Source organism: Ambystoma mexicanum, chromosome 3p, assembly GCF_040938575.1.
Source record: "Ambystoma mexicanum isolate Mex_15411 chromosome 3p, UKY_AmexF1_1, whole genome shotgun sequence".
Lineage (NCBI taxonomy): Eukaryota > Metazoa > Chordata > Amphibia > Caudata > Ambystomatidae > Ambystoma > Ambystoma mexicanum.
The window spans coordinates 639,737,463-639,760,928 of record NC_090925.1 but is presented as its reverse complement, the minus strand read 5'-3'; the positions used below and the strand labels follow the sequence as shown (position 1 = coordinate 639,760,928).

Sequence of the window (23,466 nt, the reverse complement as noted above, 5' to 3'; positions counted from 1 at the left end):
CCTCAGAGCTGTGGAACCCGTTCCCCTTGGGGAGCGAGGGGAGTGCTTCTACTCCCGGCTGTTTACGGTGCCCAAACCCAACCAGACTGGCCTGCGCACCATCCTAGACGTTTCCCAGTTCAATATTTTCCTACCCCAAGAGAAATTCAAGATGATCACGCCCGGCCAGATATGCTCCTCTTTGCAGATGGGGGATTGGCTCCGCGTGGTGGATCTTCAGGATGCGTACATGCATATCCTGATTTGGAATCCACACAGGAGATACCTCTGCTTCTCTTTGGGAGAGGAGCACTTCCAGTTTCGGGTGCTTCCTTTTGGCCTCGGCTCTTACGCAGCCCTTGTCCGTTGACAGCAGCGGGCAACCTCCAGTCTCTCCTTCAGCTCCTGCTGTTCATCTTGGGCTGTCGGTGAACTGGCAGAAATCCTCCATGACAGTCTCACAGGACCTGATCTTCCTGGGTTTTCGTTGGAACACGATCGACTGCAGAGTGTATCTGACCGGGGACAGAATGGCGGATCTGTTGGCCACCTGTCAGATGTTTGCGCAGTCGGAGCTTATGTCAGCCTGGTGGTTCCAGAGGCTTCTGTGCCTCATGTGTACTGGCTCTTCCTCTTGCTAGTCTCAAAATGAGACGGACCCAGATGGGTCTTCGGAATTCATGACGTCAGGCAGTGGATCCGGATTCCATGCTGATGATGATGATTCCGGATTCCATGAGTGGACCTGGACTGGTGGTCATCTCTCAGCAACCTGTCAGTGGGCCCGGGGTTTCAGGACCCAGCCCCCATGGTGCCGATCACGACGGGCTCCTCCCTTCTGGTGTGGGGTGCGACTTTAGATCTTCTTCGGGTCTCGGACCTCTGGTCGCCTCAGAACAAGCTCCTGCACATAAATCATTTGGAGCTTCTGGCGATCTTTCTGGCGCTTGGGGTGTTCAGACCGCTCATTGTCAACTTGGTGGTCCGCATAAGAATGGACAACGTGGTTTCAATGTATTACATCAACAAGCAAGGGGGCACCAAGTCTTCTAACCCCTGCCCTCCCCCCCCCCCCCCCCCCCCCCCCCCCCGCCCCCCCACCCTCTCATGGACCTGTACATCCAGATTTGGGAGTGGGCCGTGCTTCATGGCGTCTGGCTGCATGCAGTGCACATCCCGGGCCAGCTGAATGTCACAGCGGATGCCCTCAGCCGGCAGTCAGTGGTCAGCTACGAGCGGGAGTTGAAGGTGGAGGTCCTATCATGGATTTTCTCACGTTGGGGCACACTGGAGGTGGACCTCTTCGCTATGGCGGTAAGCAAGCTTCCTCAGTATGCCTCCAGAAGGGGGCTGGGAGCCTCCTCCCAGGGGGATGTTCTCGAGATTCCATGGCACAACAGAGCTTACGCCTTCCCGCCTCTAGTTCATCGAGCAATTTGGAAGTAGAAGAACTCTCTGAACTGTTTCCTTCTGCTGATGGCTCCCTGGTGGCCGGCCAGGTTTTGGTTCTCAGAACTTCAACACCTGTCGGCGTATCCGCTGATCGGGAGTTACTGGTAACCTGATCTTCTACACCAAGGGGAACAGATGTGGCACCCCTCCCCACAAACGCTCAGCTCGGCGGCACAAGTCTTTAGAGCAGGGGTGCACAACTGATTTTGACAGAGGGCCAAATGTACCTTACATGAGGGCTATAGTGGGCCGAAAAGTAAATGGGGGCGGTAGGCGGGGCGTGGCAGCAGGCTTTTTAAACCCCCAATTTGTAATAAACACATGGAAAAAGTTTTTGAGGGGTAACAATTTTTATTTGCATTTCAAACTTACATTTTCTACTACACATTTTCCACATTTTCCATTGTTATGATTTATTTCTATTTAGTTATTGTATCGTCTGTTTAACTTATATATATTTTATTGACCCTAGATTGGACATTCCGTTATTTTGGACTGCTATAGTTTGCTGTTTGGGTTGCCCAAGAGGAGTATGGCCTTCGTTGAGTCAGGTTTCCTTAAAAAGCAAAGGATGTACAGCCGGTCAAGTGGCACAGCGAGTAGAGCGCCCGCTTTGACACCCGTGCAGAGCCTGTTAACGCAGGTTCGAATCCCGGCGGGGCCAAACTCAGCCTTTCATCCTTCCGAGGTCGATAAATGAGCACCACACACCGTGGGTAATAATAAGCAGCGCTCAGATACCTGAGGGTTTGTAGCGCTATATAAAAGCCTAATTATTAAAGCCTAATTTAACTCTGCCTGTTTTAGCTTTATTATTGGGTTCACTCTTGGAGTGCAACACTATGCCCCATGGCTCCCTCACCCTCAACCAAACACTAACAGTTGGACCCCCCAACTCAACACACACATGCACCCATACAGACCCAAACCCCCACTCGCCCAACTCAGCACACTCTCGCATGCACACATACAGACCCTGCCCTGCATCTCAACATTCACTGCACTTGCACTCCAACAAACATGCACATCCGACACCCCCCCCACCCCCGCATCTCAACACACACATACAGCAAAACAGACCACTTACCGGTGCTGGAAAGCAGGTAAGCTGGAAGTCGCTGGAATCATACTACGGCTGGTGTGGTCCAAGGCTGAAATGCCTTCCGGCATCAAGCCTTATCCACGCCAGCTGTAGTGCTGGCCCTCCATTGGTGCAGCACACACGCACTACATGGCTCGTAGGAGCGACGTGTTGCGTGTGTGCTGAGCCAGTGAGGGCCAGTGTTTTGTCCGGCCCAGAAGACGACAAACTTTCCTAATGGATGCTGCTTGCGGGCCGCCCTCCATTAGGAAAGTCTTTGTGCCTCGCAGGCCGGACAAAAGAGCATGGCAGGCCGCAACTGCCCTGCGGCCCGTATGTTGTGCACCCATGCTTTAGAGCATCTGAGTTTGTCTGCGGATAACATGCGCATTATCCAGGCAGCCAGGAAATCCTCGACCAGATCTCGATACAGGAGTAAATGGCTCAGGTTCTGTCATTGGTGTTTGGAGAAGAAGTTGACTCCGAGGACGGCCACGATTGACACGGTGCTGTCCTTCGTGTCCTCCTTAGCAGAGTCAGGGGTTCATGTTCTGTCATGCAGGACTTATCTCTCAGCGGTTTCCGCTTACCTTTCTACAGACCTGTGTTATTCTCTAACCCAGTGGTGAAGAGGCATTTTGCTGGCTTGACACGCCTCTATTCTCCATTGCGTAATCGGCACCCGCCATGGGACCTAAATGTAGTCCTGACGGCGCTGTGCCATAAACCCTTTGAACAAATGGCTACGGTAGACCTCAAGTACTTGTCTTGGAAAGTGTCTTTTCTGGTCGCCGTTACGTCAGCTAGGAGAGTGAGTGAGCTCCAGGCATGTTGGTGCAGCATCCTTTCTTGGTCTTGCAGAAGGACCAGGTAGTCCTTCGGACAAACCCGGCTTTCCTACCGAAGGTAGTGACCGAATTCCATCTGAATCAGTCGATCTCCCTTCCGTTTATTTTCCAAACCCTGCCTCAGAGGCTGAAAGAGTGCTACACTGTCTTGATGTCCGAAGAGCTCTTAAGTTCTACCTGGACAGGACTTCCAAGCTTAGGAGTTCTTAACTTTTCTTGACCTGTGGTAACCCTCAGGGCAAGGGAAAGCCGGCGTCTAAGGCAACTATTTCCAGGTGGATTGCCGTCTGCATCAGTCTTTCACCGTCCAAAGGCTGAAACCTCCTAAAGGTATCCATGCGCACCTGGCGCGGTTGCTTTTCAGAAATATGTTCCCCCGGGAGTCCATCGCTAGGGAAGCTACTTGGGCGTCCCCATCAGCTTTCTGTAAGCATTACTGTCTCGACATGAGCTCTAGAGCTGACGCTCAGTTTGGTCAGGCTGTGCTGAAGAACCTGTTTCAGTAAGGGGTATTTCTAGCCACCCGTAGTTCTGTAAGGAGTGCTTGGGAATCTCCCACAAGTATGGAGGAAAGGGGACGGGACGTAGGAGTATTACCAGGTTACTCCCCGTAGTGACCACCTTACTCCTAGTTCATAGTCCTCTTTCTCCATATGCCCGCCGTCCCCTCTAATAAGGTTTCTCTGTTATTGCTAATAGGTCTGCGACCCGGCGATAGAAAAGTACTGATGGGCGATGTGCTGGGCGGAGCTAAGGTGGGCAGGGTTACGGCCGCGTGCCGGGCCCCATGCAGGAAAGAGGAGGGACAAACTTTTGAAAAAAATAATCATTTGGATGCTTTTTACAAAGTGGTCCCGTCCCACAGGATGGAGAGATGTCCCACAAGTATGGCGGAAAGGGGACTATGGACTAGGAGTGAGGTGGTCACTACGATGAGTAACCTGGTAAGTCTGGTATATAGACACTATTCCATACATTCTGCCAAGAGCAGCATGAAAATCATCTTTTATTTGATATGCTTCTCAGTGATACATTTTGGTTTGCAAACTATACTAGCAAACCATAGTCGGGTGCCGCCTCAATTCTAAACATAACAGAGCATGCAATTTCATATTGCTAAGAGTCTCACCAGTCAATGGCTAGCGGTCAGTGTGTACTTCACTGAGCTTCAAATATTGGTAGTGGCCCGATTGTGTGGATGACCCCTCTGACAGTAACTAGGTCGTAGGTAATTATCCTGTGATCATGACCCCTCCCACACTCAAAGGCTTAAATGGGTGGGTAAACGTTTGATGTTGGTTACTAATTTATTCACAGCAGTGTTTGACTCTGGTGTAAACAAATAAGTGATTGACCTATTTAATCATATGCCTCTGCAAGGATGGATACATTTTCAAATCTGCTTAATTGACCCAAAGTGTTAACATGGGCTGGAAAGTTAAAATTAGTTAAAGGGGTTTCATAGGAAAACAGTGCACATGTGATTTAAAGAATGTGTATAGGCGAGCTGGACAGCGTTGGATTTTCTGATGGGTAGGATTTAATTGTAGCAAACCATTAACCACGTTCTTTGCATCACCCTATCTATTGCAGGTGGTATGGCCAAGAGAAGGACTACAATGTTCTCGTCATGGATCTGCTTGGACCAAGCCTGGAGGACCTTTTCAACTTTTGTTCCCGCAGGTTCACAATGAAAACCGTACTTATGTTAGCTGATCAGGTTAGTTATACTTAAGTCAGGTTTCAATCAGCTTTTTGTTATTCCCTGGTTAGATTTAAAATTTGTTTAATATTTTTAAATCCAAATTTGTTGCATGTACAGAATAAGGCTTTGCTCCATCCCCTAATCCACATTTAACAAATGGCTCGTCATTTTGCAGTAGCGACTTTTGGCCATTAGCGCCGGGGGGTAGGGGGAGAGACTCAACCAATGGGGTTGCTCGGTTTGCAGGCTGAATTCCATGATCCAAGCCTGCATTCCAAGCTACCCTACTGCCGCTTGCAATAGCATCCCCCCGCCACCCAAACCCTAGATTTACCGTTCCTCCTACCCTTGATTACAGAATTTCTTCAGCATGCAATCCACTGCTTCTCAGTCTTCCTGTTGCCAGTCATGGAAATGGAAGAGGGTCTCTGCTTGAAGCACCATCTTCTAGCTCTGTGGTGGCCAGCTAATGGCCATAAGCACTTGTTCCCCGGGTGGTAATGGCACCGGGACCCTTGTTAAAGGCCCTTGTTTATTTATATATTCGAACCCTCAGGTATCTGAGCGCTGCTTATTTCCTATGGTGTGGTGCTAATTTATCGACCTCGGAAGGATGAAAGGCTAAGTGCCAGGATTCGAACCTGCATCAGCAGGCTCTGTACGGATGTCGAAGCGAACGCTCTACTCGCTGTGCTATCTGTCCGGCTACAGGCCCTTGCTTCACTCAGCCCTATTAACTCTGGCCCTGGGCCGTTACTGCTTGTGGAGCGGGTGATAATGGCTGAATTAGCGCAGTGGGTCCTCTAGTACCAGGAAACTTGTATAGTCAAATGGGTCACCGTTTTGGCAGTCGGGGCAAGCAGAATCGTTCAGCTCTTCAAGATGTGGAATGTTTAGCAGACCTTTAACCAGAGGTGAAATTTGAAGTTACAAGCCAGTAGCCAGCTTTAAAATGTCACTGCCACGTCACACACCACACCATTTCTTAATTGCCAAGAGTCAGTGATCACTTGGCAGTGGGGAGTGCAGGCAGTGGCGAGGGCACATTTTGTGCCTTGCTTTTGCCATTGTTAATGTTTAAAGTGAAGAGAGAACGTGGACAACTCTGACCAGTCTCCCGTCTCCCCCCTGCACTGCCCCTCAATGTGTAGTCTGCTACACTTGCAGAAGCGGCAAATGTTTGGATTTGTAAATCGCTACACTGCAGTCCTTAGATCTCTTTACAGGTTTGGGAACTTGTAAGCTTGCAAAATTGAAATGGGAATCCGCCTCCGCCCCCCACCTGCCTGTCGGGGTATGTTTCAACTGCACAAATGTAACCTAAGTGCGTCCGGTCTTGGTCCAATACCCTGAAGCGAACAGATGCTTTCTTGGAGATGCGTTTTGAATGCATGTTGAACTGATTCTTTTTTTTTTTTTTTCAGATGATCAGTAGAATTGAATATGTGCACACAAAGAATTTTATACACAGAGACATAAAACCAGATAACTTCCTAATGGGTATCGGGCGTCATTGTAATAAGGTAATTGTTCATCGCTTACTCTGACTCCCATAAGGATCTTGCATTAGATTATGGTGGCATGTCCTTTATTCTGAATCACTGAGTTTGATAACTTTATTTGAAAAGTTGGTATAGCAAAGTGGTAAGCATGAATGGTTATAACAAATCATATGCAAATTGTACTCGGCTTCTGAGGTCATTGGGTAGTTCACTTCTGATTTTCAGTAAAACTTTACTGTGCCAATATTTTCGAACTAAGTTTTAATCCTTCATTAATGTTTCACTAACTGGTTTCCTAGTTACAGTATATCACTGGCTTTTTTTTGTACTTTGAATTTTTAACACCACCAATAAACACGCTTCATATTTTAGTTTCTGAACTGGCTTTCGCGTTAAAAGCAAGTTGGGTTTTTAATGCGACTCCTCAAAAAATTGGAGTTTGTTTAATCAAATGGTATTGCATGTCTTCAGCTGAGAAATTGTTTATTTTGATCTGACGTGCTTCCTTCATTTCAGGATGTTGAGCTTGGGCAGACAGGCAGCAGTTGGCAAAGCAAATCTGAGCATGCTGTGCATTTAACTTTTAATAGATTATTTTTCTGTGGAACAAATGTACACTTATATTGGAAGCAAGATTGCCAAGTTCTTGTCCTTCTCCAGTCGATGCGTTAGCAAATGTTAAACCTGATTTTAGGCACTGTTAGCTAAAATAAAATGTTTACCTTTGTTTGCCTGTATGAATGCCAACGTGGGTCCAATACCATTTCACAATTGGTTGCTAACCAGGAATATCACTGCTCGGTGTTGAGGGGTGCACACTGAAGCTTGAGTACCATTATTTTATTGGTCACTAACTGCGCACACAGCAAGGTGCACACAAAAAATCACCTTGCAGTTTCTTGTGCTTTCCCACGTTTCACCCTTAACTCTACTGCTCGCTTAAACTGGGAAAGCAGACTGATAGGTTCAATTCTGTGAGGCTGGACGGTGTAACTGGGCTGTGGGTGTTCTTTTCTATCCCTGCTCCCCAACAAGGGTTTTTTCTTTTGTTGGCCAATTTCTCGCGTCTTTCTCCATGCTGGCTGACAGAACAGTATTTGTAGAGATGGCTTGAAAATGCTCCTGCTTGGATTGCATATTTTTACAACCCATTTGCTTCAAAGCCTGTGTAGGTAATTTTTTCTCTCCAGATTTCTGTATGGGATGTATTAAAACTAAACAAATGTTGCAGGTGATTTATATTGGTTGCTGCCTGTGAGTTTAACAGTTAAAATAGCAGATGGGTTTTAAATAGGCTTTTGTGATAGTCTATATTTTTTAAACTTTTTTTAATGTACTTTTTTTGCAGACTAAGTCATCCCTTTTTTCCAAGTCTGGCCTTTAGTGGTAATCTTGTTCCAGTAGAGTATATTAAAATGTGAAGTGTTCCAAATTGGTTTTCATTGGAGCGCTTTGCTCCTGGTTCAGAGTGAACTTACAGCTCTGCTAGTTTTGAGCCCTGCATGCTTAAGAAAGTTAACTTAAAGGTGACTAAATGCCTTCTACCTCTTCCTTACTGAAGATTTCCTTTTGTGCCTGGTATATTTTTTTGGAGGGTGGAGGGCAGCTTATTGTAAAATAACTGCTTTATGTGGTTACTTGTCGTGGCTTCCAACTGTTGGCGCCATCCTCATTTAAGGCAGTGTCACTCTGGTGGCTTGTTTTATTACATTCAAATTTGCAAAAATTTATTTTTTACATTTTTGATTTTCATTGGAAACGAAACGGGTTAAATAAAACTTAGCGCTTGGTGGAAGAAGGATGGCATTTGGCTACCCTGTTCTTTCTCTAATGCCTCGGTGTTGCCTGTCTGCGCCGGCCATTGTTGCAATGTAAGCTATCCTGTTTGATGCACTGCCACCCTCTGTTTATTCAGTGTTTAGAATCTCCAGTGGGGAAGAGGAAAAGAAGCATGACTGTTAGTACTTCTCAGGACCCATCTTTCTCAGGATTAAACCAGGTCTGAAACTCTCCTATTCCAACCTCAAACCCAAATTCATGTGCTTATTTACTTTTTTTTTTCACCCCAGGAGATAGGCCTTGCTCAAGCACCTCTTATGTTGGCATTATTCAGACATACTTGGCAAACATGTAACCATTACTAAGAATTGCCCTGTGCCGTTTGCTTACCAGATCTTGAATGTTTGCGCAAAGGCTATGTGGAGCTGATTATAATGCATGACCCTGAAAGTAAGGTAATTTGTAAACGTAATCACAGGTGAGTTTAAAATGACTGAAGTGGTTATCTGCCCCATCTTTATGCAGATGGCACTAATCAGAAAACTGATCACGAGCATGCTTCTGAGCTGTCACTACTGCCAAACTGTTAAAATCAGGATGAATCATTTTAGTTTAAATACTAGAACTAGAAAGTAGTGGTGTTATAGCTAGGAAGTTTTAGACCTACTTGCCCGCTTGTGGCGTGTTGATTACGTGTTTTTAAGATGTTCATGGATGTTTCGTTATGGGTGGTTTTAGGCATTAAGTAATTGATTGCCCTGAATAAAATGTCTTTACTAGCTGTTGCCGTTTATTGGAAAAGTAACCGATTTTACATTTGTGATCAGTGTTTAAAAGGAGACTATATTAGCAACTTTGGTTCTAAATGTCCAGCAAAAGTATTCAGCTTTTGATTGCAGCTGACTTTGAAGAGCCCAATTATTTGTGTAGGGTTGCTTTTTTTTTAAAGATTTCTAATGCCTGCGAGACAAGTCTAGGGCTGTACTGAACTGGCACCCATCAAGACTTTCTTCCATATCTTTGTCTATTTAACTCCCCCTTATGGGGAAAACGTTCTCCATTTTCATTAAAGTTGTGTTGCTGCCCTGTCCTACCCCCACTTTTGCACAGCTGTAATTGCTCCTGCCCTCAAATCACTTAATATACTTGCTGCAGCCCGCCAGAAACATAATTATATTATTTGCACCAGTCTTTCCAAATCAATGCAAAAGTCCCTTCAGTTTCTAGTTTGTCACATTGCATCTGGTGCATTGTATACTCTCCTACCATGAGGCGCACTGTATGCTCTCCTGCCATGAGGCGCACTAATGTAAATCGGTCTTCTAAAGTAAGCGCATGGTCATATGTCAATGACCTAAACCTGAACAATGTAATGCCTGCCTTCAGCTAAATGCTTAGTTTAGCAACGCAATAACCAACTACATGGGCTAGTAAGCTGGTGCAGTATTCTGTTGCAGGTATCACTTAAATGGCCATCTCAGTAGTTTTCAGAATCTAGAATGCTTGCGCTAACATAGATTTCCAGAGTCCTGAAGTTAACCATCTGTGGCTGATGTTACCTCTGCTAACCTCGGCCCCCTACCCAGTTGCTCTTTTGGTTGAACCTATCCAGAGTTCGTCCATGCTCTTGGGTTCCATTCCTTATGGATGGCCTACCTAAAACTGAGATGGAATTTTGTTTACAACTCACACTGGATTCCTCTCTACTATAATGTGGCCGGTTTCCATTCATTCCTTTTGCGACTGGATAACGAGTGATTTGCTAATTTAAAAATTTGTACGTGGTCTGAGGGCAGTCCCTGCATGCACAAATCTTGTGCGCTTATTTTGCAACCACCCTTATGTGTCAATCAGAAACCGTGGTAACGTGTTTAAACTGAAATGTTTAAAAGCCGCCTGGAAGACGTTAAATTGCTAAAGCACTTAACTTGTTTACCTTGACCAGAGGTAGGTAAATGAGCGATATTGCCCTTTTTACGCTGACCATTTTGGCAAAGTTCTGCTTACCTCTCCAGAGCAGGGCTCTCGACTATGGGAGGGTCTTATCTTGAAGATATTAAACTGCTTTGAAAGCAGTCTTCTATTCAGCTGGTAAAACAAAATTGATCGTGGTATCTAGTGCATTGTCCTATTTTGACCATGATGAGCATTTAGGCTATTGCAGGTAGAAATTTTGTGCCCAAAAGATTGCCAGCTTGTAACATCCTAGACTGAATTGTCTATGTAATAGCGTGCCTTTGCGTACTAGAAATATACCATGCTGTGATAGCTGTAATGTATTAAAGGGCTCGACTAAAGTATGCTTTTTAATGCAACATAGTTGCCATCGATCTAATACTGGTCCCTCAAAGTACGCTTCTGCACATTAGGATCACAGTAGCTGTGCGGCACCGTTTATTCTTCTGGTGAAGCCTGAATTCTGCGTTGAACGCTATTTGTGGTTGTGAATTTTTGTATTCAATACATCAGTTTCGTCCACTTAGCCCCGAAGGAAGGACTTGGAAACACCATGCATGCAATTGTTGACGTTCTAAAATACAAAGGCTGTGGGTTTCCTTAGTATGCAGTGATTGCCGCATGACCACTGCAGTCGTTTTCAAACCTTTACTGATCCAGTGTATCGCTAGCCTTTTGTTCCCACCCTTCCATGTCTTTTCGAGCTCAGTAAAAGCTGATCAGTCTTCGAGTGTAGCTCGCCATCTTCATTTGGTGAAGACCGACAGTTTAGTATATACACTTTGGGAGTTTATTTTGTGGCCAATGATTTCATTTCGCAATGCCAAATGAATACTTGGATGTATAGTTTGTTTTGGTTGTTTGCAGCACATGCTATGTTGGTTAATGATGATTTTTGCAGCGATCTAGCAGTTTATGTGAAAACGTGCTTGTCTGGTCAAAACGGGACAGTTGTTAATACCAATAGACACATTGCACCGACCTAGTTGCAATAGTTCACCATCGAGCGCACCCCAAATAACCCTCACCCACTCAATATGCAAGAACTGAGAGTTAGATAGTACATTACCTAGGCCTGTTATATGAACACTAGCAAACAGTTCAGTTTTGTCTGATGCTATTAACATTAACACAGATCCGTGTAGTAAATGTTATGTTGGGTGCACGATTTTGAACAAAGCTCATGTAAAATAAAGCTGATCTCTTTCCCTTCTTCTGAAGTTATTCCTTATCGACTTTGGTCTGGCCAAAAAATACCGAGATAACCGAACGAGACAGCACATACCTTACCGAGAAGACAAAAATCTCACTGGTACAGCCCGGTATGCCAGCATAAATGCTCACCTGGGCATTGAACAGAGGTGAGTTTTTTTTGGTTTTTTTGTACAGATATTTGTGCCTAAAACCGTACTGCTCTGCATTTGTTTCCTCGAAATATGGCAAGACTTCTAAAAGGCTTACATGGGTTTGGTTGCTATACTGCCATTCATTTGGGTTTGTGAGCACATTGTCTCTGAAAAGAACCTTTTTCAGTGTTAATCCGTACCTGCCTATTTAATCTTATGCTCCCATGAAACCCCTTCAAAGTAGTGTTTAGTTAATTGTAAGATTGCACTTCAACTTGTTTTTGCTATGATTCGTTTTTTTTGCTCAGTTGTGTTTTTGTTCTGAAGTCTTGGCTCTCGTTGTTTTGTCATTTTAGTATCGTGTATACGTATTTTGGATTTTATTCCAATGCAGTTTTTTAACGTCTGCAAATAAATGTACTCTGCTCTGACTTTAGTGTTTCCAGTTATCCTTTTAATTTGTTATTTTGTTATGTGCTTTAGAAGTACTAAAGCTGGGCCGTTATTGGCCTTTGCCAAAAAATGAATAATTGTGCGAGGTGGCGTAAGCCGTTGATGATTTAAAATCCTGAATGCCTTAAGCATTCATTTGGGACCTCACTTCCTCTTATTCCTCCTACCCCCATATCTCACCCGACTAATAAACCTCTTTCTACTGCCTCTTTTGATCCCATTCTTTTAAATAACAATCTAAACCTTCAACTCCTAGAGCACAGTTCCATGTGATAATTCTGCCGCAAACATATTGCGATACAAAAATATCTCCATATTTTTCCGGCGAAATTCACAATGGACCCTGCAGGGGACACCCCAGCATCAAATGTGCGGGGGACAACCCGCTCCCACATAATATCCCCAATAAAAGTATCGCCTATGGCGAACCAAACAGCCATATTTACAGCGATATTTTTGTTGGGGATATTAATACCTGATACCTAGAGCACGCTGTCTCCTCACAGGTATCCGCTCATCTAAACCCTACCCTCTCTTCACTCTGGGCTCCTTCCTGCTCATCCTGAGACTGCTTCTTTCTCACAAATTCCCTTCTCACTGCATGGTTCTCCCTAGCAATCTTCGTTCAGATCTAGCGAGTTTAAAACGGTCCTTCTCTTCTGTCCTCATTCCTTCCTTGGCTTTTCAGGCTTGGCTCTAAAATAGTTTGCTTCTTAGTTATCATACGGCTCCTGCTGTTACCTGGTCCGTTTCCATGATTCTCCCCACACCACGGAGTCCCCCAAAGGCTCTCTTTGATCCCCTTTTTCCTATACACTTCCTCTTTCTGACATTTCCTCTTTCAGTCTCATTTCTATGCTCTTGACGCCCAAATTTTGATTTTTCTGATTTCACTTCACTGTCTTTCCGAAATCTCATCCTGGCTGGCTTAAAAAAAAAAAAAATTCTCCAGCTAATACTCTACCTCTTTTCTGCCACCCACTCCCCCACCTCCTACTGTATTTTTTCTTATTTGCTGCTAAAAATCTAGGTTTCTGTTTGGAATCTATTGTTTCTGACAAGGCTCGAATCTGCCGTTTAAATCTCTAATTTTGGATGTGCATGCCCTTTTATATCCCTTGTCGCACTTTTTCCCGTATTGACTGTTCTGCCCTTTTTAGTCAGTCTTCCTAACGCTCATTTTACACCACTTTGTTGAATTTGTGCTGCTATTCATCTCTACCTTATTCACTCGCACCTCCATCACTCCTCTTGTCTCCTTTCTGGTTTTGACTTGTTCCACTTTCTAGTCCTCCTTTGTGCTTTCATGGTCTTGCTGCTCCTCCATATCTTATCTTTTTACACTCCGTCTCTCACCTTCCGGTCGCAGTCTCAATTCCTCCTTGTGCCTCTTTTCGTTTTCACAAACTTGAACTCTCTCAGAACTTGCTCTTCTCCCTCACCTGCCTACAATCCCATTTCCTGTATACTTGTGAGCAAAATTGTACTCAACTTCCTGCATCCCTTCTCACAAATAGTTTACTGTTGTCAATTGTGCATCAGTTTGGCGAAAGCGCTTCATAAGCTAAAACAATATTTTAAAGATGTTCTTTTGACTAAGTTGCTTTGGAGAATAGAACCAGCCCAAAAATGACGTTTGCTTTTGAAATAGTTTGTTTTATTTATATAGCGCTCCAGAGGTAAAAGGGTGGTTTTTGATAGGTTACAAAAACAATATATATATATATTTTGCAGTGATACATTAGTGCAGTTTTTAGACGGCTTACAAAAACAATATATACATTTGCAGTTATACATATGTGCCATATGTACAGTATATACAGTTTACATTGTTATAGTAAGGCAGGGTCGTCAGGTGTAAGATAGAAAATGATAGAGTAAACTTTTCTCCAGTAACCAGCCAATGACTTGTTTCCTGAAAGGTTTAAATGATTCGATTGATTTGATGTTAAGTGGTAAGGTATTCCAGAGTTGAGAGGCCAGGACCGTGAAGCGAGAACCTCCAGCTCTTTTTAAAGTCTGGGCACTGTAAGGCATAGTCTGTTGGACGATCTGGTAACCCTAGTAGTCGATTTTAAGGTGAATTTGTTGGTGAGATAGGGTGGGGCTAGGTGGTTTAAGGCTTTGTAGGTGAGGCATAGTTTTTAGGTCAATTTTTCTGTTGAATATAGAGCCATTTACAGGATATTGTAGAGGTGGAGATGTGCTCTCACCTGGGGATATTTAGTGCTGCTCATAGCACATTAAGAGTACCTGTAGTTTGTTGATTACGGATTGGTTGGCACCTAGGTAGAGGCTGTTGCATTAGTCCAGTTTGTACTGTATGAGAGCCCTAGCCAGCGTGGTGGATGGGAAAGGCCTGCAGGCCCTGATCAATTTGCCATTCTAGGCAGTGGCTGAGGCTGTTATATTGACCTGTTTGGCTAACTTAGTATTAGCAATGAGATAAAAGCCAAGGGTTTTCACATTTTTGACAATGGGAATTGTTACCGTCAATGTTGTAGTTGGGGCCAAGTTTCTGCAAGTTGTTGGGAGATCCGACAAGGAGAAGCTCAGTCTTCTCATCGTTCAGGCAGAGACCATTTGTGGCCATCCATGCCTGAATGATGAAGATTTCATTTATCTTGAGGACATCAGCACTGTAATTACCTGAGATGGTGAGGGGTATCTGGGTGTCTGCGTAGTTGATACCCAGATGGTCCAAGATGTCAGAGGGGCTTTATAAAAACGTTGTACAGTGTGGGGGAAACACAAGCCTTGTGGGACACCACAGGTAATAGGGATGGGGGTCTGCTGCTGCCGTTGATGAAAAACGTGCATGGTTGTGTAGCCAGGAAGGATTGTATCCACATGACAGCAGAGGGGACAGAAGTACGCTGCAGATGAGAGGTGGTTGCAGAGTATTTTATGGTCGACTAGGTCGAAGGCCGCTGAAAGGTCTAGGAGTAGGATGGCGGCATTACCTTGATCTTTAATATCGTTGATCAGACTTTTGAGGTCAACAAAGGCAGTTTTTGTTCTGTGTTGAGGTCGAAAGCCAGATTGACGTATTCCTAGCAGTTGGTTGGTCTCTAGATAATCCTGAATTTGCAGGTAGGTTATTCTGTCAAGGATTTTTAACAGAAAGGGAACAGTAGTGATGGGTCTGTAATTGGTGGTAATGGCCGGTTCTAGTGATTGTTTTTTTTAGCAGTGGGAGAACCCATGATTGTTTTAGGTTACTAGGTACGGAGTTAGTGGAGAAGGATACATTTATTAGTTTAGAGATGAAGTGGGAGAGATCTCGAGCTGCATCTTTAATGATCTGGGCAGGGCAGCTGTCCCCTTTGCAGTTTGATGTTTTTAAGGAAGTTATGATTTTTTGGACTTCTGGTATGGTTACCTTTTTGAATGTCGTGAAGCCAGTGATGGTGTTTGTAGGAGGAGGTGTGTTCGGACTGGAGGGATTATTGCTAGTGAGTTGTTTGTCCTCAATTTTAGTTTGGAGCCCTGTGATTTTGTTGGCAAGGGCATTTTGGACGCTAGTGCACCAGGGTTTGTCTTTCACGCAAGTGTCCGTCGGAGGGTTTGGAATTTCTAGTTTCTTTAGAATAGTGAAAAGTTCTTTAGCACTGGCTTATTCTAACATTCTAGGCATCCTTCTTGGTCTGGATTATCTCCTTTTTGTAAAGGGAGGAGACAGTCATGAGATTGGTTTTATTTTCAGACGATGGTGAAGTTTTTCAGAGGGTTTCCATCTTGGATTTCTTTTTTCTCAGTATTTTGAGTTCAGGTGTGTACCAGGAATTCAGGTGAGCTCTAGGTTTACCTTTTCGCAACTTTACTGGGGCGATAGCGTCAATGGCGTTGGTCATGGCCTCATGGTAGGCGTTAACTAATAGGTCGAGGTCAGCCGTGGCTGGGAGTGTATTTAGAGTAGGGAGGACCAGGGGTATTAGGGTTTCCGCAGTAATGTTGCGCTTATTTCTGGTAGGACAGGCTTCTGCGTGGGGGCACTGTTTGAGATTAGGGTTGTTAATATCAAGTGATATGAGGTAGTGGTCAGTCCAGGCGCGAGGTTGGAGGGTTTTGCAGGTGATTTTGCAATTGAGGGCTGCAACCCAATCAATGATTTTACCTAGGTAGAGAGCTGAGTTAGGTGAAGTCGTGCTCAGCTAGAGCATTGGCCAGCGAGGATGCTGGGGTGTCGTCATTGTGTTAAAATCACCAAGGATATTTTGTGCTGAGGGTTTAGAGTTCTCGGCTATTAGAGAGGTGATGTCTTTCTCAAAGGTACCAGGAGGACCTGGGGGTCTGTATATTAAATGAATGGTAGTCGTACTCTTCGGTGTGGTTTGGAGTTGACAGAGAGGTGCTTGCATGATTTAAGTGGGGGGGTGGGGGTAACTGATCTGAGGTCTAAGACACTCGAGTCTACCTGGACTCTGATTTGTCCATGGACAGACTGGAGAATGCCAGCGCCGCATCCTCAGCCTACTACTCCAAAGTCCTTAATGCTGCCAGGCCCTTTCTGTCCCACCTTAACTGCCTCACCATTGCTAGGGCAATTATCGGGTCAAGGCTAGACTACTGCAATGCCCTTCTCGTTGGGACCTCCAACAAAAACATTGCTAAATTTCAGCTAGTCCAAAACAACGCACTGAGGGCAGCCACAGGTACCGCAAGAAGAGACCATATCTCCGAAAATCAGAAGACAGGCACACTGGCTCCCTGTCAGAGAATTGTCTTCAAAACTCTTGCCCCATCACCCACAAAGGCCTTCACGAACTTGCCCCTCCATACCCAACACACAGAATCACCAAGCACACTGCCACAAGACCCTTAAGAGCGCGCTATGCCAATACGATTGTCACGCCCACAACGCGTAAGGTGCGTGCTGGTGGCTCCAGCTTCCCCACCCAGGCAGCCATGCACTGGAACGCGCTCCCACCCCATTTAAGATTGATCGAGTCACACCAAGCTTTTCGCAAAGCCATCAAAACCAGGCTCTTTGTTTAAATTGCCTCTCGCTCCACTATGAATATGCAAATGTCAGTTCCTGCATCTGTGCTTGTTCCTGTGCAACTATGAGACCTTCGGTCACCTGTCTGTAAATCATAAGTCCTTCATTGTCTGTAACAGCGCCTCGATGCCTTATGGGCTGCAAGCGCGCTTTACAAATGCAAATAAATAAATGAGGATTTAAATATGATTGCTACACCTCCTCCGCAAGCATTAGGTCTGTCAGCTCTGAGGATGGATTATTTGTTGCGGACAGTGAGGGTTAGGTAGGGTCCTGCTGCCTCGTGTAACTAAGTTTCTGTTGAGGCAAGGAAGTCGGTTTTCTGATAGGATGATGTAAGCGACTTCTGTTGGATGAGCAACAAGGGTTCTGACATGAAGTAGAGCTCCCTTTAAGGGGGGACTTGTGTATGTTAGTGGCAGTGTCCTTATTGTTAGCCTCAGTTTTGGGAGTTATGGCTTAGTGGACGTGACATGGAGTCTAGTGCCTAATCTGCTGTTGCGGGTAGTGAAGTTAGGGTTGACTGAGGGGGTGGGGGGATAGCCTAGTAGTATGTTGTGTTTGAGGCGATTGGGATTGATGTTGGGGTAATCATCCCCTGTCAAGAGTGTGGGGCATTAGGTCTGTTTTGGCTCAGAGGTCTATCTGGGATAGTGTTGGCTGAGGTGTCAATTGAGTGTGAATGGCAGCTGTGAGGGAAGGGTGGTAGGGTGGGCAGGAAAGGTGTGGGGCCTGGATGGGGTGGTGTCTTGGGCATCAGTTTGGCTAATCCATTGCTAAAGGAGAAGTAACTATTACATGGTACGTTGTTGTGCATGACAGTAAGGGAACATGAGCCTGAGCCAGGTGAGCATAGTTGTAGCTATGGGGTGAGCTATGATGGGCAAAGGCAATTTAGGCTAGGCACATACAAGTGGGCACAGGTAGTAGATTTAACTAGACTATGTTTAACTGTCAGATTCAAATTATGCTGATGGCATGCAAAAGTAGGCAAATTCAATTAGTTGGTAAATCGAGTTTTGATGGTAGCATACAAGAGTAGGAGGATTCGGATTTTGCTAGTGGCAAACAAATAGGCAAATTCGTATTTAGCGATCGGTGTACAAAAATAGGCAGATTAGAATTTTGCTGGAGGCATGTAGTAAAGGCAGAATCTACTTTGGCTATATTTAACAAGATGGGCAGATTCGACTGTTCTACAGGCATGCAGGATTGGTAGTCAATAGTCAAATTACAATATTGGCAGATTAGAGCCTGTACGTATAGCTGTAGGGGTCACTGACCATAAAGTGAGGCATGGAGTGCTCATATAAGGCATGTGGCAATGTTGGCAAGCAGGGGTACATTGCAACCTAGTAGAGCAAGAGTTGGGCATTACAGGCGGTTTTTAGGCACAATGCTGCAAAGACCTGAAGTCATAGATCGAAAATACAGGGAAAGGAAGTCGAGAATTAGGGAGTTGCATAGTGCAGTTAGAATAACATTTGACTTAGTGCAGTAGGGTACAATGCAGTGAGTTATTTTCCTCTAGAGCAAATGTCCAGTGTGTAGTACATAGGATGCTATAGTAAGCTGTGGCAGTTGAAGAGTAGCGAGTCTGTATATGAAGGTTTAAGCTCAATGGTATGAGCAGAGGTGTAGTGAGAGCCTGAGGAAAGTTCGCCTAGGCAGTTGCTTTGTGATGAAATAACAGCACACTTATCCTGGATAGATGTTAAATGTTAATGGTATTTGTACCGCGCACCGTCACCAACGGAATTGGTCCCCAGGCGCTCTGGCGGCTCTGCAAACGATAAGGGGGGATGGGTTAGTAAGGTGAAGCAGTAGGATAGTGAGAGGAGTGGTGTTCTGTTGGCAGCTTCAACTCTGTATACACCGGGTGCTGAGCTTTGGTGCGGGTATTGGATCGGTGTCAGTCCGCGTGTGCTGTTGCTCTGGTTTGTGTTGTGAAGTGCGTGCGGCTTGTGGTGCGAGAGATGGTTGTGTGAATTTTTGAGTGAGATAAGTGCGCAGAGTTTGAGGTTATATTGGTTAGTGGGTTACCTGGCCTTTTGCATGCTAACATTCACAGTATTGTCCAAGTGTGGCACTTGTTGGCCTTCACAAGCCTATCTAGGTGCGGCGCAGGCCAATGTTTAGAGTTCTATCTCGGTGTCTGCATGCTAACTTTCACAGTCTTATCTGGATGCGGTGCAGGCTGGTGTTCAGTTCTGAGTGTGGCACATGTTTCATCTAGGCGCGGACATGCTATCCTTCAGTCAAAATCCTATCTAGATGCGACGCAAGCTAATGTTCGCAATTCTAGGTATGGACATGCTAATATTATGGCACTGTTATTTGGAGGTAAGGTAGAGTGGCAGGGGTTTTCTGGAGTAGCGATTGCTCTACTCCCCACCCATGCCGCACACAATTTTTGTTGGTGTCAGTTGACTGCTGGCTTCCTTGGCGTCCCCTGCGGACACCTGCACCTCTTGGAGCTGCCCTTTGCCTCGGGGTCCTTAGCCGGCTGCCCTGGCTCCTGATGGGGAAATAGATGGGCGTCAAAGGAGAGGCAGGGGTCGTGGCTCTAGGCTCGACGGCTTAGACAGGCTTGAGACCGACATAGGTGCCTTTGTTGTGTGCCTTAGTTCGTGGGCCGGCTCCAAGCCTGCCGGCTTGTGGTTGGCTACAAGTGATGGTAAGAAGCCAATTGGATTGCTCGCAGTGCTGTGGGGCCGGGGTGGGTAGTTGTAGAAATGGCGGTTGGCCATCTTGGAAGGGTGGAGAAACTTGTGGGTGCAAATGGTGGAAAATTCTGGTGAAAGTGGGGCAACTGGGCTATGCGCGGTGCGGATATAGTACCGAGATAATTGGATAACAAGTGCTCCGGAATTAACTTTATGGCCGACTGTCATAAGTGCTGCCTACACACAGTAACCATAGAAGCTGCATGTACACCACGGCCCTCCCACTTTGGATGGCACGAGTTTCCTCCTCTAAAACACTGGCTACCTCGAGGTCGGTAAGGGGGGGTTGGACAGAGGTGGCTTGGAAAATCGGAAAGATGGTTGGGGAAGGTACACTTCATTTTAGACTACCTCTTCACATTGTGCTCTGCGTCATAATCTACCCACTGACGTACATGTTGGATGCTCATTTACACCTTGCATGCTCTTCACTCGACAGAAGTCCTACACACTGCTCACAACATATCACTGTCCAATGGATTCAGTTGGTTCATGAGCAGCCTTTATTCTAGAAGGGGAAACAAAAGCATGAATGTCAATTTCTCCCTCTTCAGCGTGTTGGCATCACACGTTCTGTTAAAGACCGTAATTACCAGAGCCACTTATCTGATTCAGCTCGCTAGGACAGAGGCTGTAGTTTTCTTGCTGAACGCATATACTGGTTTCCTGCTCGTGTACACAATCTTAGGTGGATGCGTTCCCCCTAGGGTGCATGGGGGGGGGGGGGGGAACCAAACCATGGTCCATTCAAGCTAGTTGCCAACCGAGCAGTTTGCTGTGTTCACTGCAACGCGTATGGGTTTGCATTTAACCATTAAGCGCTCTTGTCACCCCTTCACTAACTACGGCTCGTCGGAGCCGCAGGTGTAGCCTCGTTAATACTTAATCACAAGCACCGTTAAAAGTGGAAGCTGCCTTCTGACCATTTTCGTGGCGTGTGACCTGGCGCCCAGTCTTTAGGCAATGCTATGTTTGTACTGTCATCCCCTCGGTTAATGCATACAACTCTTGCCCTGTTCCAAATCCCATTGACGGACTAATAAAGATCATGATTAGTAGCAATGCGTGGCTTCGTATGTCATTGCCAGTTATCCAACGCAATTTTCATTTATCAATGTTTGCCCAATTTAAACCCATATATGGCCTTAAAATGAAATGTGTATGTTGCCCATATTCTGTACCACACACTTCAGCTGAGGTAGTTGAGCATGGCTGTGCCGAGGTAATGTTAGCTTGTGATTGCCCTTGGTTTATAACTTTCCAAGTAGGATTAAACTGTATGTTATGCCCTATTTTAACTAATTTTGGCAATGAGGATAATGGGTCATCAACAGTTATGGGTTGCATCTCATGGCAAAATGGGTTTACTTCATAGGCACTTGCTCCTCATCCCCCAAGGTGGTCTGCTCCTCAAATCCTTATTTGGATCTTTGAAGCTAGATGCAAGCACCGGATGGTTGTGCGATAGTTGCTTACACCAGAAGCATTAGGGCTGGAATGATGGTCAAAATATTGAAAACCAATTACTCCTTGTAGACTTGAACATCTTGTGCTATGTTTAAGTTGTGCACGTAGATGCTTGTTTGCACGTGGTGTTGTGTAATCCCTTACCCAGTTTTACTCTACTCAGGGAAGAAGTACTTTTCTTTAGACATTACTTGCACTATCTGCACGTCCAGATTGGAATTATTCTGAACAAATAGTGGGGAAATGCATACGGGGGTGGCACTATACAGGTGCACACTGAATTTCCTTCAGGATTCGAAACAAACAATACATTTCTTGTTTCTGTACACCAATGTTGGTCTCCTTTCAAATTAAATAACCTTTACCATTGCTGCTCTGGGACCCCCATCCCCCTTGAACCACACTGGTTTTAGGTTTGTCCTTTTAGTAAACTTAAAATTGTCAGAGCAAAAGTAGTTGCATTCTGCACCCAACAGACCTGGTATGAGAATAAATCTGATATCGGTATGAGCACTAAAGCAGGCGAGGATTCCGACAGGGAATTTCTCTGAGAATCGGCACTTTGCCAGACAGCCTTCTCAGTGAATACTGGAAGGAAATCAAATCGGCACTCTTGCATACCAATATGCTCACTCTCTCACCAACAAACCATAGAACGCAGCTATACCCCACCAAAAGATTGGCCTTGCTGCACACATTCTACTGACTTCACACAGCCACTGCACCACACTTAACATTATGCAGCTACACAACGCACTGGCTACAGTGCACCCCAGCAGGTATACTATCCCCTTCATCCACTGACATGGACTAAGGTCCCCAATGGCGTTCAATCCACAGCCCTTTCAGATCCTACCAATGGTATAAAAGGCGCTATGCAAATGCACAATAACCTAAAGGGTCTCGCCTTGTGATCAGATGGTTTTCAGAACACACAATGGTGCTGTTTCAGCTGATTATCAAATCGGGAATGTCTAAAGTAGTTTGTTTTCCTGCATGACGTCCACAAAGTAGACGCATGATGAGGGCCTCTTGATGGGCAACCCACCTACCACTCGTATCATGCTGGTTTTTCACAGGCTTGTGCATCAGCAATACATTATATAAGCCCCTGGAGAACCTGACATTCCGTGTATCTCCATAGGGAAACCTGGACAGATATAAAAAGGATTAACACTATACAGCCATGCCCTTTGCCGAGTCCACAAATTAACAGGCGCCAACAGTGTAATCCATGACACTGAAGGCTGAAACCATACCCTCCCAGTACCAGTTATTGTAATTGTCATTTTATATGCCACCCTTCCCCATTTGTATGGCCTCAATACATTGTGGTTGGAACGCTTGCGGGGACCGAAATCCATGTATGGGAGATTCAAAGTTAAATTTAATATGCATGTGTGCATTCTGCCAGATTATGACTTGGGTTGGCCGGGCTGCAGTAAGCAGCCCTGAGGTCCAGCACATGGGTGAGTGCTGTTGGTGGATAAGGATAGAGTGCTAGTGATTCTATGATTGCCCAGCTAGACCGAAATGTTAATGTAGGTTGTTGATATATACTAATGGCAGAGGTACATCTAGGGTTTCAGTGTGATGGGAAGCTGTACCTGCAGCATGTGTCCACGTGGTGCGAATTATACATGCCTTCGTCTTGGATGGATTTTAGTTCAGTCTTTTTGAGTCTGTCATACATTGGTCCAAATACATCTTTGATGGCGTTGGCATACTACCTTTGTGGAGGACCTGGCTGTTGCTTTTCATGAGGTCGCACTCCCCAAGTCTGTACAAGCTGCAGTGCTATTGTCTCATGGACTTCCATTTTATGAGCACAGCTCAAGATCGTCCACATACAGAGATTGTGTCAAGAAGCCATGTTAATGGTATGAGTTTAGCTCTGTTAAACGGCCAACAGAAAAATGAAAGGTTTTGTAGGTGGTAGTCTTGTGGACACATTGCAAGTGTTTCTTTTTTCTGAGCAGTGCAAAAAGGGGCGAATGTTGGAAGGGCCGCACAGTATTCGGACCTCCACCCGCAATCCTGAAGGTTTTGCTTGAGGTAGTAGTTTATCTGCACATCTTGCATTTGCAACAGCGGAATACAGCATTCGTTTTGTGGTGGGAGATTGCTCCAGTTTGGGGGAAGAGAACTTGTGTTTTGGCATGTTTATGCC

The 23,466-nt window shown here is 45.3% G+C and overlaps 1 protein-coding gene across 5 annotated transcripts in view; it reads left to right on the top strand.

The window, feature by feature from the left end:
- CSNK1A1 (casein kinase 1 alpha 1) overlaps positions 1-23,466 on the top strand; it is a 155,964-nt gene that overhangs the window by 51,241 nt on the left and 81,257 nt on the right. For 3 of the 5 annotated variants that reach the window (XM_069651399.1, XM_069651397.1, XM_069651398.1), the window contains exons 3-6: positions 4,954-5,080; positions 6,490-6,588; positions 8,483-8,566; positions 11,524-11,663. In XM_069651399.1, coding sequence (XP_069507500.1) covers positions 4,954-5,080; positions 6,490-6,588; positions 8,483-8,566; positions 11,524-11,663 — 450 coding nt within the window. The remainder of the gene's footprint in view (positions 1-4,953; positions 5,081-6,489; positions 6,589-8,482; positions 8,567-11,523; positions 11,664-23,466) is intronic. The other 2 variants (XM_069651401.1, XM_069651400.1) reach the window with 1 other exon arrangement.